We start from the raw sequence: 17456 nt of genomic DNA, 5'->3' as shown, positions 1-17456 counted from the left end.
ATCTTTGCCGAGCACTGAAAGCTGCAAAATAATAATTTTAATTATTAATATTTTCGATTCCTTACACATATATATAATAAGTATCTGCTTATTATCGTTGTAAAAAAAAACTTAGCATTTTCCGCTTTAAGAATCTCATAAAATTAGACATTGCCTTTTATTTCAAATTTCGCGCGCACTGCAGCAGCCTTTGGCAGGCTTGAATTTGTTGCGTAAGAGGGAGAGAGTGAGAGAGGAAAATGGGTGCTGCCAGATTGCAGGCTGAGCAAAGTTGTAGTTTGTGGCTACTCTTGACACACTCTACATCGATTGCAAGCGATTACGATTACGACTTGCGATTTACCAATTTATCAATTTCTAATTAATTTTAAACAAGTTTATTATATTAAAGTTTATTATATTAAACTTATTTAAAATTAATTAGAAATTGATAAATTGGTAAATCGCAAGTCGTAATCGTAATCGAGTGATGTATTAGTTCAGTGAGGCATTAATAACGTAGTCTGCAGTGATAAGCACAGTGACTTCAGAAAACCGAAAGTTGTTCATACACTGAAAAAAAAGACCAAGTTCTAAAATCAAGAACATTCATCTTAAATATTTTGTTCTTAAAATAAGATTATTTTAAGACCAAATTACTAAAACTAAGATTATTAATCTAAAAAATCTTAAAATCTTATTATAAGAATAAAAATCTTAAATTGTTAGGAAAGTATAATTAGGTACTAATTCGTATCAAACAAATGATGGCACCGTGGCGCTCTGGTTAGAGAGGCCGCTGCAGTTGTGAAGCAGTAGGCGGCGGTTCGAATCCCCCTCATAACAAAATAAAATAACATTTATAAAATTACTGAAACAGAATAAAATACAAATAAATCAAAATTTAAAAATAAAAAAAATATAAATACAAAAAATAATTTTCATTTATTTTATTTTTTGAATTTAATTTTAAGAACATTTATTCTTTAAATAAGAACTTGGTCTTATTTAAAATGTTCTTAAAATCAAGATTAGTTCTCTTAATTCAAGAATTTGATGTTCTCGACGCATTTTTTAGACCAAAAATCTTAGTTCTGAGACCAAAATCTTGATTTTAGAACATTTTTTTTATCAGTGTAGTTTCGCGTGTGTAATTTTTGATACCCTGAGCCCATTGAAAATGGGCAACAATCAACTTTTATAAAAGAGTACATGGGCTCAGGGTATCCTACTGTCGAGCGTGCTCGACTGTAGCCGCACCTCACCGCGAGCGAAGCGAGCCGGGGGTAGGCGAGCGAAGCGAGCAGGGGGCGGAGCCCCCTTGTTTAAATTGTATCTGAAACGAAAGCTAATTAATGCTATGCTAATAAAAGTTGAAACCATATGTTACAAATTTTTATCGAGTTTTCCTAGAACTTTTATGTAAATAAATATCACAAAAATGCAATATATTTTAAGTTTAAACAATTTTTATTTTAAGCTGTGTATTACAGAATTACAAATATATTTTTTAGCATTCAGAAAAAGTATACGAGTAGAAGTAAAAAATGGGTATAAGCAGTTTTTAAATATGATAAAAGGAAAAATGTAATTTTAAAACAGTTAATATTCTCAATTTTCGCTCATGGTTTTGTTCATGATAATTGAGAATTAATCTATTCTGTTGCCTCGGGTAATTTACACAATAAATGTTTCATACACGTCCGATCTTCTGGGTTATTATTCCAACAATTTATGATCAGAGTTCTTACATTCTTGAGATCCTTTGTATCCTCGATGGGAGGCCGTTCACCTGAAGTCGTAAAAATGTTAAGAGCGCTTACGAGATTTGGACTATTTACTAACCTTTAGTGACTTTATGCATTATGGCGACTGGAGGCAGATTTTGCAAGTGGTAAAAGGGCTTTTTTCGTGACATCACCTCCCAAAAAACGATCCCGAAGCTATAGACATCACTTTTCTCCGAATACTTGTATTTCAAGGATGCCTGTTTTAACAAAAAATAGAAATAATTGTAATTCAATTGAGAACATTTTATAAGAATTATGAAATACCTCAGGTGCCATATATTCGGCTGTCCCAACAAATTGTTTTGTCATCAAAGTAGCCTGTTCTCTAACTGTACCAAAATCTGCGATCTTCAATACTCGATAATTGTCGGTAAGTAACAAGTTTTTGGTTTTAATATCTCGATGGATAATTGGCTTCGGCTTCATGGCATGTAAATATTGAAGGCCCTGCAATATGTCGAAAAATATCACAATTACTTTTATATGTAAACAGTTTATTTGAATTGAACTAACCTCGGCTAATTGGCGAATCCAACTGAGAGCAGTCGAATCGGAATATTCATTCCGCTTTTGTTCTTCCTCTTTATGAACGTAATCATAAAGTGTTCCACAGTCTGCAAACTCCATTACAATCAATGTCTTGGAATCCTTGCTAAGCTTGCTACCAAACAGCTTGACAATATTTTTATGGGTAGCTCGGGATAGATATTTCACTTCTCTTTCAATATTTTTCTTGGTATCGTCATCTGCTACAAAGACTTCTTTTACCGCACATGGAACATCGAATAATTGAGATTTATAGACAACACCGTAGGCTCCATGTCCCATTATCTGAAATTGTTTATTTAAATATGCTTTAAAACCTTGAATAATTAAAAAAAAAAAACTATTTTTACCTCGCCAAGATTTATATCCTCTATTTCCAATGCGATACTTGTTGCAAGACTTTTCATAGTGGGTCTATTTACCGGATCACGATCACGACAACATTCAATTAGCCATCTTATCGGGGCTAAGTCTTCGGTAAAATCTGTAAATGGTGCTTGGTAGCCTGAATCTCTTCCGAATAGCTTATAGACATGTTTTTTGCGTGTTATTACTTCCCAGAGTACCATTCCAAAACTGTATACATCATATTTCTCCCCGTTATTTAAGTCATAATATCGCTAAAAATGAAGAGTGTCATTATTTTTTTGAAATATTACACATAGGTGGATCCATACCTCTGGGGGCATATAGGGACGAGATTTACACTTCTTTAGTATCCCAGGATGATTTCCCAATTCACCGACCTTCAATTGTCGATGGTTATTGAAAAGGAACAAGTTTCGTGGCTTAATATTGAAATGAAAAATACGCAGTGAATGTAAAAATTCAAGGCCCTACAAAAAAAAGGAATAATATTATCCAATTATGTTGTATGGAAAATCTAGAAAACTGAGCTTACCTTCGCACACTGGTACATCCAATTGAGGGCATCCCTTGTGGAATAGTTCTTTATACCCTTGCCGTGAATTTGTTCGTGCAGTGATCCACACTCCGCATACTCCATTAGTAAGGAAGGCTTATCATTAAATAAAGCTGAGACACCATAAAACATTAATACATTCTCATGATTCATTTTCAAAAGTTTCGAATACTCATTTTTACGAGTAGCAGCCGACAAATTGGAAATTGTATAGTTTTTAACCACAATTGTTTTATTTCTCCACACTGCTTTGTTCGAAGTCGTAAATGCTGCATTTCCGAGCTCCTGTATAGAGTTATTTAAAAACCGAATTAGAATTTTTCATTACATGCTTATAGATGCTTTACCTTTTGCATTTGTATATCGCCAAAGTCCACATCAGAAGTCTCTTGATGTCTCTCTTTGTTCTCCCTTGACCCCATAGCCGATTTTTAGCAGTTGAGTTCCTGATTGTGAGATAATCTTACCAATAGCTTTAACAAAACTCTGCCGTAAAAGTTTGTTTTTATTTTTTATTTTTGAAGTTCTTGTCTGTTTTACTATAATTGTTAGTTAAAAAAAAATAGTTATGCGAAAATGATCAAGAAAGTAATGTCCTTACTCTAAAAATCGAAACTTATGGTCGCACAATTGCTTCCAGACTGAAACGTACTCCCAAATGTATTAAAGAAATTTTATTGTTTGCTGAAATTTCTTTGTCCGTCATCTTTTGGTTATGAATCAAAAAACCGATTCACAGCTGATACTCATCAACCACAAAACCTAAAAAGAACAATATATCCGTAGCAAAGCACACTTTCAAGCAGTTTTGAAACGAAGTCAACTGCTTCACAGTTTGAAGTGCACTGCTAATATCACTGCTTGCTAATCGTTGATGTGTCACTTAAGTATAAATAATAAATAATAAATAATAAAAACCAAATATAAAATAATAAACAATTGTATTAATATTAATATTAAAATAGATATAAGTAATAGTAGTATTAGGTTGAACAGAGATCACCGAGTAGTGGAACTATTATTAATAGTAATATTAGTATTATCACGAAAATTAGTATTATTAAGATCAGAGATTGCAAGAATTCTATTCAAATGATTTACAATTGAGTTCATTTGAAACAATGAATAATCATTTAAATAAGAGGTTTGGTATTTTCATTAATTCATTAATTCAAAGATGGATACGCTTAATTTAGAAACTAAATTGTGCATTGATGAACGCTTTTCCGCGTTGCCATCCCAACAATTTTTAATAATAGTACTTATATACTTGAGATCCTTTGTATCCTTAATGGGAGGCCGTTCACCTAAAGTCATAATGGAATAAATAGCGTTTTAAAAAACTTGATTGTTTGCTTACTCACCTTTACTGACAACATTCATAATGGTGAGTGGATTATTATTATTTAAGTGATAATATGGCTTCTTTCGGGACATCACCTCCCACAAAACGATCCCGAAGCTATAGACATCACTTTTCTCCGAATACTTGTATCCTTCCAGAACCTGTTTATACAAAAATAATTGCATTTAAATTGGCTACATGCGAAGAGGATTATTACAGACTTCAGGTGCCATATATTCGGGTGTTCCAACATAATCCTTTGTCATCAAAGTAGCCAGTTCTCTAACTGTACCAAAATCAGCGATCTTCAATACTCGATAATTTTCGGTAAGTAACAAGTTTTTGGTTTTAATATCCCGATGGATAATTGGCTTTGGCTTCATGGCATGTAAATATTGAAGGCCCTACAATATATGGAAAGTTTTAGCGATTATTTCAATGTATATGTGCTAATTTGAATTGATCTTACCTCGGCCAATTGGCGTATCCAACTGATAGCAATCCAATCAGAATAGTCGCCCTTGTTATGTTTGTAATCATAAAGTGTTCCACAATCTGCGAGCTCCATCACAATCATTATTTTGGAATCCTTGTTAAGCAGCGTACCAAACAGTTGGACAATATTTTTATGAGTAACTCGGGATAGATATTTCACTTCTCTTTCAATATTTTTCTTGGCAACTTCATCTTCAATAAAGCATTCTTTAATCGCACATGGAAGATCGCGTAATTGAGAATTGTAGACAACACCGTAGGCTCCAGATCCCATAATCTGAAATTGTTTATTTTAATATACTTAAAAAGCTTCAATAATTAAGTACAATTAAAATAACCTCGCGCTGTTTTATATCCGGTATTTCCATCGCGATACTTATGGCAGCTCTTCTTATATTTGGCCTTTTTTCTGGATTACGATCCAAACAACTTGATATCAGCGATTTTATATTGTCCGAGAATGGGTCTCCGATATGTATCCTGAAGAAAGGCTTTCGTCGTGTCAGGACTTCCCAGAGCACCATTCCAAAACTGTATACGTCGCACATATTCTGATGATTACCAAATATTTCCTAAATGTGTATATGTATTAATCTTTAAATACATATGTCACATACACTGATAAAAAAAATGTTCTATAATCAAGATTTTGGTCTCAGAACTAAGATTTTTGGTCTAAAAAATGCGTTGTGAACATTAATTTTTAAATTAAGAGAGCACATCTTGATTTAAAAAACATTTTAAATAAGACAAAGTTCTTTTTTTAAGAAAAAATGTTCTTAAAATTAAAATCAAAAAATAAAATAAATAAAAATTATTTTTTATATTCATAATTTTTTTTTAATTGTTAAATTTTGATTTATTTACATTTGATTAAGTTTTAGTAATCTTTTAACCCTCTACTGCATGAGCATAGAAATAATAAAGGAAAAAATTTTTTGAATGTAATTATGTGTTTATTTAGGTCAAAATAATATATATTTGGACTTTTTTTTTTTTTTTTGGGGCATAGTTTGGGGTGGGGGAAATGGGGCCATATATGGCTTTGTATGCATTCAGCTGATTCCAGAGTTTGCCATATATGGCTCTGTATGCATGTATGCATTACTTCATGTGAAAGTTGGTGAAACAGTTTCTTTTGTCGTTGTAGCATAGAAATACATTGCATTTCTCACAAAAGGTGTATGAGCGGAAAGAACAATCGTTTTTGCAGAGTTGCCTTTGCTTTTTCCAGGTGGGAAAATGCCCAATATGGTCCTCCCGAACAGAATTCAATGGAATTTCCTGGTGCTTTCGTCTTTTGCTGGTAGTAGGAGTACCTTCCCTACTTGTACACGGGGATGAAGTTGGAGTCATCGCAGGTCGTCCACGCTTCTTTACTTTTCCTGCCTTGCACAGGTGCTCAGCTATTAAAAGCTTGAAATCGAAGAGTGGCATATACTGATCTGACTTACGACGCCATAGAATCCATGAATTCACTACGCACATATCAATCATGTGAAAAAATATTTTCTTATACCATTTTCTTGAGCGCAATTGAATTCTATAAAGTCCAAGTAAAGAATCCAGTAAGTCAACGCCACCCATATAATTATTGTAAACATCAACTGCCTTAGGAGAGTTGATATCTACATACTTTTTGTCTTTCTTACTGAATCGTTTTTTTGTTGTAACAGGATTACTTCCCACGTAACTAGAAAGAATGTTGACTACTTTATTATCAAACCAAGAGACGAGGCCAAGCTGAACTCCATCGATAATAGCTACTTTTTCGACCATGCTTCCACGTCCTTGGCTTTTCAACTCTTTTTCAGTTGGCATCTTTGAATTGGGTACTCGATTGATTCTTACCGTACCTAAAGCTAATATACCATTTTTCATAAGGTAGACTTCAAGATTTGGACTATTGAACCAATTGTCGAAAAATAATTTGTAGTTTTTTCCTTTTGGTACGGTTGCCGATAGCCTAGATACAACATTTCCGCTTACTCCCAAATTAGGCGCTCCCTCCGGATATGTATCACTTTGGGCTCCCGCAAAAATATCAAAGTCGTAGCTAAAACCTGATACTCCACTCCAGACAAAATTTTTGAAGCCCCATTTGTGAGGTTTTGCCGGATTATATTGTTTTAAGTGGTGACGGCACTTCGTGGGAATAATTTGCTCGTCAACCACCAAATGTTCTTCCTTAGGTACGAGCAGTAATTGATGTCCGTTATTATTGTTAAAGTGCAGAAAACGTTTTATAGTTTCCCATCGGTTGCAACTCATTGTGCCATATATAATTTCTTGACCCGGAGTCGAATTCCAATAGAGTCTTGAAGATGGTAATTGTACCAACGACATGTATATGACCATGCCTATAAATTGATCTACTTCACTTCGAGTAATACCAGCGGGCTTATTTATATCAACTTGGAGTGCATATAGATTTGACTGATCAACCAAGAAATTCATCAGATCGTCGTTGAAAAAAAAATTAAAAAAGTCTGCCGGTGTCTCCAGTTCATTGATACAAGTTGAAAGATTGGTATTTCCTTGAAATGGAAAGGTCTCATTCAAATACGGTGGTAAGTGACCAGCTTTCCATATCTGTGCTTCTGTCTTTTTTCTTGGCACTGTCTTTGGCTTTGCTTTAGAAGTGCACGGCTTTTCACAGATGTCATCGGAACTACTCTCATCGGTCTCCGAAATATAAACATCTTCCTCTTGGATTTTTTGATTTTCAACAACTTCGTCTTCGGAATCGGCTATGCTGTAATCATCACTTTGAAACGGATCATCGATTTCGTTCACGTATTGCAAACTACCGTAAAATAATTGTGCATTCATTTCTAAAGGAAAACAAGTGCAATTGTTAAGCTAATATGCTAATAATGCATATGTACAGTTTGTCAAGAAACACTTTACACACCGAAAATAAATTTAATTTTTTGACTTTAGGTATGAAAATAATAGATTTTTATTCAAGTTAAACCAATTTTTTTAATGCATAACAATTTAATGCTTAGTATTAAGTTAATATGTGAAAAGAAAAAAACAAAAATATAAGTAGGTAACATAAAAAACAACAAAAACTAACATTACTCATTTTTGACACTGTCAAGAAACTCTTTACACTTTTCGTTTTCATTAACGTTAATTCAAAATTTTTTGCGAATCTAAAATATTTGAAGCTAATTTTAATATTTAGTATGCCTTCCCTTAGCATTAATTACATCCTGAAGCCGTTTTTTCATTGAATGGATCAAATTTGGAAGGTCATATTCAAGGGGGATCTTCTGCCACTCTTCCAGAATAATAGCTTTTAGCTGAATTCGGGTTTTGGGCTGCCTTTTTGCCACTTTTTTCTTCAAATGGGCCCACAAATTTTCAATTGGGTTAAGATCGGGACTCTGGGGTGGTGTATCAATGACCTTTCCACAGTTGTACAGCAGCCATGTTCGCACATTTAGCTCTTTATGCTTGGGATCATTGTCTTGATAAAATTTGAATTTTGGCCTATTGTCCGTAATAAGACCAAAATTTTCCGCGCTGGTCTTCAAATGGGTTTTTAAAATTTGGAGATACTGTTGTGCATTCATTGTATTCTCTATAAATGCCAGATCTCCGACTCCTCGGCTAGAGATACACCCCCAAATCATAACCGACAGTTTTCCAAATTTTACTGTCGGAATGATGTTTCGATTGTCCAGCGCAGTTAACGGCTTTCTCCAGACTCTGGGTGGACCTGCATTGTAGTAGAGCATCATTTTTGTTTCGTCGCAAAATATGACGTCATCCCAGTATTCAATCGGCTGATTGATCATGCTCACTGCGAAAGTGAGTCTCTTCTCCACATTGACTGACGAAAGCAGCTCTGACCGAAATTTGTGAATTTTGGTCAATCTTTCGCATCATTAAGCGGTCTTCCCGTTTGCCAATCTTTCTATTCCGGCCCCCTCCACTCTTTGTTTCAAGAGTTCCTTCGTTTTTCGCGCGACTCAGAACGTTGTAAATGGTTTTCTTTGCAACAGAAAACATCGTTGTTAGTTCCGCAACCGATTTGCCCAACTGGTGATTATAGTAAATCAATTGGATTTCCTCAAAGGTTAATCTTTTCCCAGGCATTTTGAAAATTTAAGTTAATTCCTTTTAAGATGCGCTCTGAGCAAAATTTCGTAACCAAATTAAAAGCAATGCAAAAATAGCGCAGCATAAAGCAACGCAAAAAGAATAGTTAACGGTAAAGCACCGTTTTTTCTTAGAATAAGAGCAAAACGTAACTCGAAAACGAAAAGTGTAAAGAGTTTCTTGACAGTGTCAAAAATGAGTAATGTTAGTTTTTGTTGTTTTTTATGTTACCTACTTATATTTTTGTTTTTTTCTTTTCACATATTAACTTAATACTAAGCATTAAATTGTTATGCATTAAAAAAATTGGTTTAACTTGAATAAAAATCTATTATTTTCATACCTAAAGTCAAAAAATTAAATTTATTTTCGGTGTGTAAAGTGTTTCTTGACAAACTGTACATAGAATATAAACATGCACGCGTTACTGCATATAGAGCCATATAGTATATGGCGTCCACAGTTTTTTGCATAGAATAGTATATGTGATGCTCACCTATAGTCAAATTCTATTTTTTATGAACGAAAACTTTATATTCTCTTAGAAAAAAAATACTTTTCAGTGATAAAACTGATTTTTAGTGTAGTAATTTTAATTTTAATTTCACCACAATTCACTTTCGTTCGTCTGCTTGAGACGCGAGCAAAAAACTGATTGAAACTTGAGATAAGGCAACACAAAGAAGTTCTGAGTATAGACATCTAACAGAAAATAGTTGAAAGAGAATAAGTGATAACAAACGGTTTAGTATATGTACCGTTTTATTGCAAAAAAAAATTATTGAAAGTGAGAAGCCATATATGGCTTTGTATGCGGTAGAGGGTTAAATGTTATTTTAATTTGTTACGCGTGGGATTCGAACCGCCGCAAAATATTTATGATGATTGTTCTTGATTTTAGAAGTTGGTTTTTTTTTCAGTTTAGATTGATTCATACCTCTGGGGCCCTGTAGGCAAGAGACTCATGCTTAGCCAATTGCTTAGTTTTATTGCCCAATTCACCGACCTTCAATCGTCGACAGTTATGGGTAAGAAACAAGTTTTTTGGCTTTATATTCAAATGGGCAATTGACAGTGTATGCAAGAATTCAAGACCCTACAAAATGGGTATTATAATATTCTCCAATTATTCGTAGAAACAGTATAATAATTGAACTGACCTTTGCACACTGGTACATCCAATTAAGGGCAACACTTGTAGTATATTTTTCTGTTTGCCTTCCATGAATATGTGTGTGCAGCGATCCACAGTCCGCATACTCCATTAGTAAAGAAGGCTTATCACTAAATAGCACCGAGGTACCATAAAATCTTAAAATGTTCTCATGATTGACATTCCAAAGTTTTGAGTAAGCTTCTTTAAGGTTATCTTCCAAAAAATAGTGAAGCTTGAATCTTTTTAGCACAATCGTTTTATTATCACATTTAGCTTTGTGCACAGTAGAATAGCAATCATTTCCGAGCTTCTGTTAATTGTCAATTGTTAAAATCGACTTTAAATTATTGGTCTCTTGAAGTTTTACCTGTATCAATTGTATATTACCGAAGTTGCCATTCCACAACATGTTAGATCGTTAACCTGATAGATATTTTTGGTATTTATATTAAAAACCCGTAATCCGGTTTAGTTATAATAAATTAGAGTATTTATTTATAGTACGAAAAACGTAAGCATTCGCGTCGGAGAACAAATGTAGACTGAAAGCGAAAGGCGTTGCCGGCGTTTTGCAAATCTTGGTTGCCGGCTCTGCTGTCCAGTTATGGACCGGTTAATAGAAACTTGGTGTTGAAAAAGTATTGCACACATTTATATACTCTATTAAAAATTTCAATATATTTGTTGCATCGTATATCACATTTAAAATACAATAATATATGCAATATATTTAAAATACAATAATAGTTCAGGTTTCCGGTTTTTATATCACGGTACAACATTTTCTTGATTTTAATTAACATTAATGTGTCGCATCAACAACTCAAATATATTTTTGTTTAATATTTCGTCCGTTACAAAAAAATAAAGCAAACTTTCAGGCTGCTTTATGAAAGCAGTGCAACTGCTTGCAATTGCACAGTGACAGTTTCGCAGTGCGTGGTGCACTGCTTAACAACTGCTTGCTACTTCTTGTGTTGTCAGTTATAAATTTAAACAAAGCTGAACTCTGAATTGAATGTTTTTAAAAATAAACATATGCTTATTTATTTATTTGTTTATAGCAAAAATATTGATTTATTCAACTCAACATTTAATTTTGTTTAAATTCGGAATTTATAATTATATTATAATATATACAACTAAAGGAGAATGGCTGAAAATTCAAAATGATTATTTATACTATTTTTCAAGTCAATTTTAATGATTATTATAATTTCAAACTCGATTTATGTTGTGAAGTGAAAACATCTAAGTGATTATCATAAACTTCACCTTTAAATTGTTTTCTTTACAATTTCATTTGGCTAGAGTTTTGTCTCATTTGACTCTTTATTTTTGTTTATTGAAATAGGTGTAAAGAAAATTTTTTATGTGAAGCGAAGAATGTCGAAAATAATATAATATTTTAAATACATTTTTAATTCTATTTAGTTGGAGCCTTGTCTGAATCTGGTCAAAATTTATGTTTATGTAGTATGAGATCATTAGACACAGTTATAAAGAGAGATAGCAAGAGTGTAAGAGAGGGACGGAGCGAATAAAGCGAGTGGGAAGCTGTGCGTTTTGTAGATTACAGCTGGAAAACATGACACAAACATTTCTCAAGCTGTGCAAAAGTCCAATAATAACTAATCCTTAATCTGTATTTCCTTCCCCTTTATCCCCTGTTCCCCTTCGAAAGCAAATGCGTGCTAAGCAGAGAATAAAAAGTGAAAGATGCAAAAAAGCTGAATGCAAACTTATGCGATAGCGCCAAAAGCCACAGCAAGTGTTGTGTTTGTTATCAATGCCAGAGGATCTGATTACCGAGTTGCAAGTAGCAAGAAGCAAGTTGCAAGTTTGCAGCATTGCAATGAGTAAGTCAAGTGGCAGTGACTGTTACTAGGGATGGGTATCAATACATAATATGCTAAATAAATAAAAAAATAAATAATTTAAATACAGAAAAAGTAAATGAAATAATATATAAGAGAATCTTGTAGCGTTAAAAAGTATTAAATAATTGTTGAAAGAAAATATACCACAAATTAATTGGCAAATATTCATATGTTTAAATATCGATCATATCTTATATGAATTTAATTTAAATATATAAATTTCTTATCTGATCAGTTTTATAAATTAGCTTTGATTTAAATTAATTCTTTTATTGTCTGCTTTACGTTGTCTTTAAATAATTAAAAATTACATACATTTATTAGTGGGTTGAGTATATTATTTATTATAAAAAAATCAATGCAAAGTTATATTATAAAAATGAAACAAAAAAAAAATTATTTTTTCAGAAGAAAATTTAAAAAGTATGTTAAAAAAAAGAATTGATCGTTTCTATTGTTTCTTTTATCATTTCAAATTTTTTATTCATTCTATACGTACTAAAAGTGGAAATTTTTTATAAATCAATTTAATAGTATATTTTTATTTTAAATAATTCAGCGCAATTTGACTTGTTAAAGTTTTCTTTAAATGAATAAAAATTAAATATATTTAAAATAAATATATAAATATTTCATAAAAGTCAATGCAATGTTTTAAAATTTAGAAACGTAATGTATAATAATAAAAAAAAATAAATAAGAAAATTTAAAGCTACAGTTTTATATAATTTATTTTAATGCTTAATTTTCTTAGTATATTTTTTTTATTTAAAAAAATTATTTGTGACTTTAAGCTGTTTTTAAATTAAGAAATTAAATTTCATATGTATTTTTTTTTTTGTCAAAACGATATTTACTGACAGTATCAATATATTAATATACTCATCACTAGCTGTTGCTGCTGTTTTTTTTGTTGCTTCATCTTATTGGCCTTGCACGCAATGCGCCTCCCAGACTGGCGATGATGTCGCCGCTTTGCTGCAAAGTTGCAAGTTGCAAGTTGCACGTTGCCAGCCACCAACTGCACATTAATATTCAAAAATTGCGTTTTTATGCTAATTTTCACACACAGCGATTTTAGTGTGTGGTGTGTGTGTGTGTGTGTGTGTGTGTTGACTAAATGGCCAAGCTGTCGATAGATTACTCAATGACAAGCGAACGTTCTACGTTCCATGCCCAATTCCAATTCCAAACCCAAACTCAAACCCAAAACCAATTCCAGCAACTTGCCACAAGTAGCCTGAAGTTGTTGTTGTTGTTGCTGTTGTTGTTGCTGTTGTTGCTGCTGCTGTTGATGATCATCTTTTGTGTATATCGCACATTGCAATCTTTTTGGCAGGCTCCTTATTATTATTATTATTATTAGTTTCCAGCCAGACCACGATTTTTGCCGCCACGAATATTACTCATACGCACCGTTGTTTATTTATGTCTCCATGTTGTTGTTGCTGACGTAGTTTAGCAATAATTAAGTTGTTAAATTGTTGCACGTAAGTCAAGTCTCTCTCTCTCTCTTCTCCTCTTTCTTCCCCTCTCTCATCTGCCATACAGCTTGCAGTTGCTGGTTAATAATAATGTTCAGCTTGACTTACGATGCACGTCCTTGGGTTACTGATATATGTGATACTTAAGGTATTTATTACAAGCGATTGTAATCTTATGCCTGAATTTCTTTATACTAGCGCTACTCGTACTAAACACACATATATACTCCTCTTTTTATCTCTCTCCTTCTCTCTCTCTCTCTCTCTTCCCTCTTCTCTCGCTCAGCAGCTACAAAATATTTATAGACAAGTTGCGCTTGTTTTTGTTGTAGGTTTGGTTTTTTGGCCTGCAAGCGAATTAAGCAAGAAACTACAAAAAAATAAAACTAGTGGCAACGCTGCAGCTTAACTGCAGGCTATTGAAATGACAATGATCGACTGTTAGATACGCTGTAATGCTTTGTACATTCTTTTTTTATCTTCAATCTCTCATAACTTTGTCAAAACTCGACCGATTTTCATGTGGAATACCATTTTGATCATTATTTGGCCTCTAATTTGATTCTGCATCAAAATATTATTTATTTAAAAAATTCGATTTTTTCCATCACTGTCCATTTTTTCCATACTTACCCGTTGACACTTTTTCAAAAACTTCAATCTACCATAACTTTGTCAAAACTCAACCGATTTCCATGCGGATTACCATTTTGATCATTATTTGGCCTCAACATTGATTCTGCATCAATGTTTTATTTATTTAAAAAATTCGATTTTTTTCCATCACTGTCCACTTTTTCCATACCTACCCCTTGACACGTTATTTAAAACTTCAATCTACCATAACTTTGTCAAAACTCAACCGATTTTTATGAGGATTACCATTTTGATCATTATTTGGCCTTTAAATTCATTCTGCATCAAAATATTATTTACTTAAAAAATTCGATTTTTTTCCATCATTGTCCATTTTTTCTATACTAACCCCTTGACACTTTTTCAAAAACTTCAATAGACCATAACTTTGTCAAAACTCAACCGATTTTCATGTGGAATACCATTTTGATCATTATTTGGCCTCAACATTGATTCTGCATCAATGTTTTATTTATTTAAAAAATTCGATTTTTTTCCAGCACTGTCCACTTTTTCCATACCTACCCCTTGACACGTTATTTAAAACTTCAATCTACCATAACTTTGTCAAAACTCAACCGATTTTTATGAGGATTACCATTTTGATCATTATTTGGCCTTTAAATTCATTCTGCATCAAAATATTATTTACTTAAAAAATTCGATTTTTTTCCATCATTGTCCATTTTTTCCATACTAACCCCTTGACACTTTTTCAAAAACTTCAATCTACCATAACTTTGTCAAAACTCAACCGATTTCCATGCGGAATACCATTTTGATCATTATTTGGCCTCTTATTTGATTCTGCATCAAAATATTATTTATTTAAAAAATTCGATTTTTTTCCATCACTGTCAATTTTTTCCATACTAACCCCTTGACACTTTTTCAAAAACTTCAATCGACCATAACTTTGTCAAAACTCAACCGATTTTCATGTGGAATACCATTTTGATCATTATTTGGCCTCTTATTTGATTCTGCATCAAAATATTATTTATTTAAAAAATTCGATTTTTTTCCATCACTGTCCATTTTTTCCATACTAACCCCTTGACACTTTTTCAAAAACTTCAATCGACCATAACTTTGTCAAAACTCAACCGATTTTCATGTGGAATACCATTTTGATCATTATTTGGGCTTTAAATTCATTCTGCATCAAAATATTATTTATTTAAAAAATTCGATTTTATTCCATCACTGTCCATTTTTTCTATACTAACCCCTTGACACTTTTTCAAAAACTTCAATCTACCATAACTTTTTTCAAAACTCAGCCGATTTCCATGCGGATTACCATTTTGATCATTATTTGGCCTCTTAATTCATTCTGCATCAAAATATTATTTATTTAAAAAAATTCCATTTATTTTCCTGACTTCTGTTTTTCGGTACTCTTCCTTGGACTATAATTGGAATGCAAATAGTGAACGTATGTGTATACGAGATTCTCTTATGTTACATGATATGTAAGTCTGTCATACCCTGCTGCATACCCTAGTTGCCTCATGCTGCTCATTAATGCAACAGCAGTTGAGCCTGGTGGCATCTTTCAGCGTAGCCCACGGCAAATTATATAAAACATAAACTAACTTGCACACATACAAGCATACAAATGTCTACGATATTTATACATATATAAGTATATATATATATCTATTTATACATAGGTGTACTTTGGGATGCATCTGCAGCTCGGATCAGACCAGTTTCTTAGGCTGCACTTGTTACCTTTTTTACCTTATGTTTTTTTTTTTCATGAGTTTTTCCGTTTTTCTTCTTGCATGCCAAATATGCAAAAAGCTTTGGCGCTTGTAAATTTCCACGCCTGTGTGTGTGTGTTGGTGTGTGTGTGTGTGTTTGCATATAATGATTATTGTAGGTACAAGTGCGAGAAATCGTGTTAGATCGCGGGTAATAAATTCAGACACTCAACTATGTAAAAGGAGTCAGTCCTGCCACAGCAACAACAACAGCAACAACAACAACAACAACGTCTGCTCTCCAAGATACATTTTCCCCTATTTCCCCTGTTTTCCCTGCTTTCCAGTTTTCACAGCTCTTAAGCTTCCCAGTGAGCAGTAAGGCAGGCAAGTTGCTGTTGTTGTTATTGTTAGTTTTAAGCACTTCCTTTTATTATATTTTATGGCCACTTGTTTTTCTCGTCGACTCTGCGGTGCGCTTAGTCTTAACTGCAACTGCAACTGCCACAACAACAACAACCACAACAACAACAACAACTTTCAAATGTGGCGAGTTGCAGTATTACCTTTAGTTTGTTTTATAGCCATCTTACAGCATTTAGCACAGTCTTTAATCTGCCTTTACTTAGAAAACAATACCTAAAATTAAGATACAACGCTCGTAAATGAAATATCTTAATTTGATTAATTATAGTATTAATAACAGAGAAATCATAAGCTGATTTTATCGTTAATTTTTTATTTAAAGTCGATTTAGCAGTTAAGAAAATGTATTTTAAATTTAAAATAAAATTAAAACGGTTGCAAAATTGACTAAAAATTATTAAAGCAATAAATTTGTTATTTTGTTAAATTAGAAATTAAGATTAAGATCAGTGGAGTCCAAAATAGACTTTAAAATATATTTTCTGCTACGAAAAGTGCCAACTTGATCCTATGTTTTTGGAAAATACTGATTTAGATTAACAAATATAAAATAAATATTAAATTTAAACAGAAAGCATAAAATCTAAAAAAATATAAATTTTAAATTAAATTAGATGCTTAAATTAAGTTTTAAGTAGAACATACTTTTTCTAGCAAGCTTAATTTTTTTCTGAGTATTTCACGTTTAAATTTATCTATTTTTACAGGAACTAAAAGAAAGAGTCTAAAATCATAATTAAATTTAACTTTTCTTTTTAAAAGTTGATGTTGAGGAATTTGATTTTTTAAGAATTTGAGATGTAATTATTATATATATTTTTTTTAAGCATAAATTATAAAATTTTCTTGTGATGTTAAACAAAGAATTGAAAAAAATTCTACTTATTTATTTAAATGAAAAATATATTTTTAAATTAGATTAAATTAAAACAATTTCCAATTTGTTTAAATTTAACTTAATTTTAAAATAATTTG

At 32.3% G+C, this 17456-nt stretch overlaps 3 protein-coding genes across 3 annotated transcripts; all 3 read right to left on the bottom strand.

The window, feature by feature from the left end:
* Positions 1-1464: 1464 nt before the first annotated feature.
* On the bottom strand, positions 1465-3662 carry LOC117787987 (mitogen-activated protein kinase kinase kinase 10-like). Its single transcript, XM_034626638.1, has 8 exons — positions 3585-3662; positions 3217-3522; positions 2993-3151; positions 2666-2935; positions 2283-2600; positions 2034-2216; positions 1825-1966; positions 1465-1771 (listed from the first exon to the last, which is right to left on the bottom strand). The coding sequence occupies exons 1-8, from the start codon at positions 3657-3659 to the stop codon at positions 1635-1637; spliced, it is 1590 nt and encodes a 529-aa protein (XP_034482529.1). The 5' UTR covers positions 3660-3662; the 3' UTR covers positions 1465-1634.
* A 733-nt stretch (positions 3663-4395) lies between these two features.
* On the bottom strand, positions 4396-5445 carry LOC117786737 (mitogen-activated protein kinase kinase kinase 7-like). The gene is made up of 5 exons (XM_034625096.1): positions 5416-5445; positions 5052-5354; positions 4804-4986; positions 4602-4743; positions 4396-4544 (listed from the first exon to the last, which is right to left on the bottom strand). Exons 1-5 carry the CDS (start codon positions 5443-5445, stop codon positions 4396-4398), a joined length of 807 nt encoding a protein of 268 aa, XP_034480987.1.
* Positions 5446-6037: 592 nt separating this feature from the next.
* Positions 6038-7909, bottom strand: LOC117786735. Its single transcript, XM_034625094.1, has 2 exons — positions 7398-7909; positions 6038-6187 (listed from the first exon to the last, which is right to left on the bottom strand). Exons 1-2 carry the CDS (start codon positions 7907-7909, stop codon positions 6133-6135), a joined length of 567 nt encoding a protein of 188 aa, XP_034480985.1. The 3' UTR covers positions 6038-6132.
* Positions 7910-17456: the final 9547 nt, after the last annotated feature.

This window comes from Drosophila innubila (assembly GCF_004354385.1).
Source record: "Drosophila innubila isolate TH190305 chromosome 3L unlocalized genomic scaffold, UK_Dinn_1.0 0_D_3L, whole genome shotgun sequence".
In the NCBI taxonomy this organism is placed as follows: domain Eukaryota; kingdom Metazoa; phylum Arthropoda; class Insecta; order Diptera; family Drosophilidae; genus Drosophila; species Drosophila innubila.
Note: the sequence above shows the minus strand (reverse complement) of the source record. Positions and strands in the feature narration are given on the sequence as shown.

What these genes read in the sequence shown, in the direction of transcription:
- LOC117786737 (XM_034625096.1), bottom strand. Translation starts at nt 5,445, where the DNA reads ATGGAAATACCGGATATAAAACAGCGCGAG. An exon ending in CCGAATATATGGCACCTGAA is followed by an intron (nt 4,744 to 4,803) that starts GTCTGTAATAAT and finishes TTGTATAAACAG; the next exon opens with GTTCTGGAAGGATACAAGTA. An exon ending in TATGAATGTTGTCAGTAAAG is followed by an intron (nt 4,545 to 4,601) that starts GTGAGTAAGCAA and finishes TTATGACTTTAG; the next exon opens with GTGAACGGCCTCCCATTAAG.
- LOC117786735 (XM_034625094.1), bottom strand. Translation starts at nt 7,909, where the DNA reads ATGAATGCACAATTATTTTACGGTAGTTTGCAATACGTGAACGAAATC. An exon ending in TTGGTACAATTACCATCTTC is followed by an intron (nt 6,188 to 7,397) that starts AAGACTCTATTG and finishes AACTTTCACATG; the next exon opens with AAGTAATGCATACATGCATA.
- LOC117787987 (XM_034626638.1), bottom strand. Translation starts at nt 3,659, where the DNA reads ATGGGGTCAAGGGAGAACAAAGAGAGACATCAAGAGACTTCTGATGTG. An exon ending in GCGATATACAAATGCAAAAG is followed by an intron (nt 3,523 to 3,584) that starts GTAAAGCATCTA and finishes AACTCTATACAG; the next exon opens with GAGCTCGGAAATGCAGCATT. An exon ending in GGATGTACCAGTGTGCGAAG is followed by an intron (nt 3,152 to 3,216) that starts GTAAGCTCAGTT and finishes TTTTTTTTGTAG; the next exon opens with GGCCTTGAATTTTTACATTC.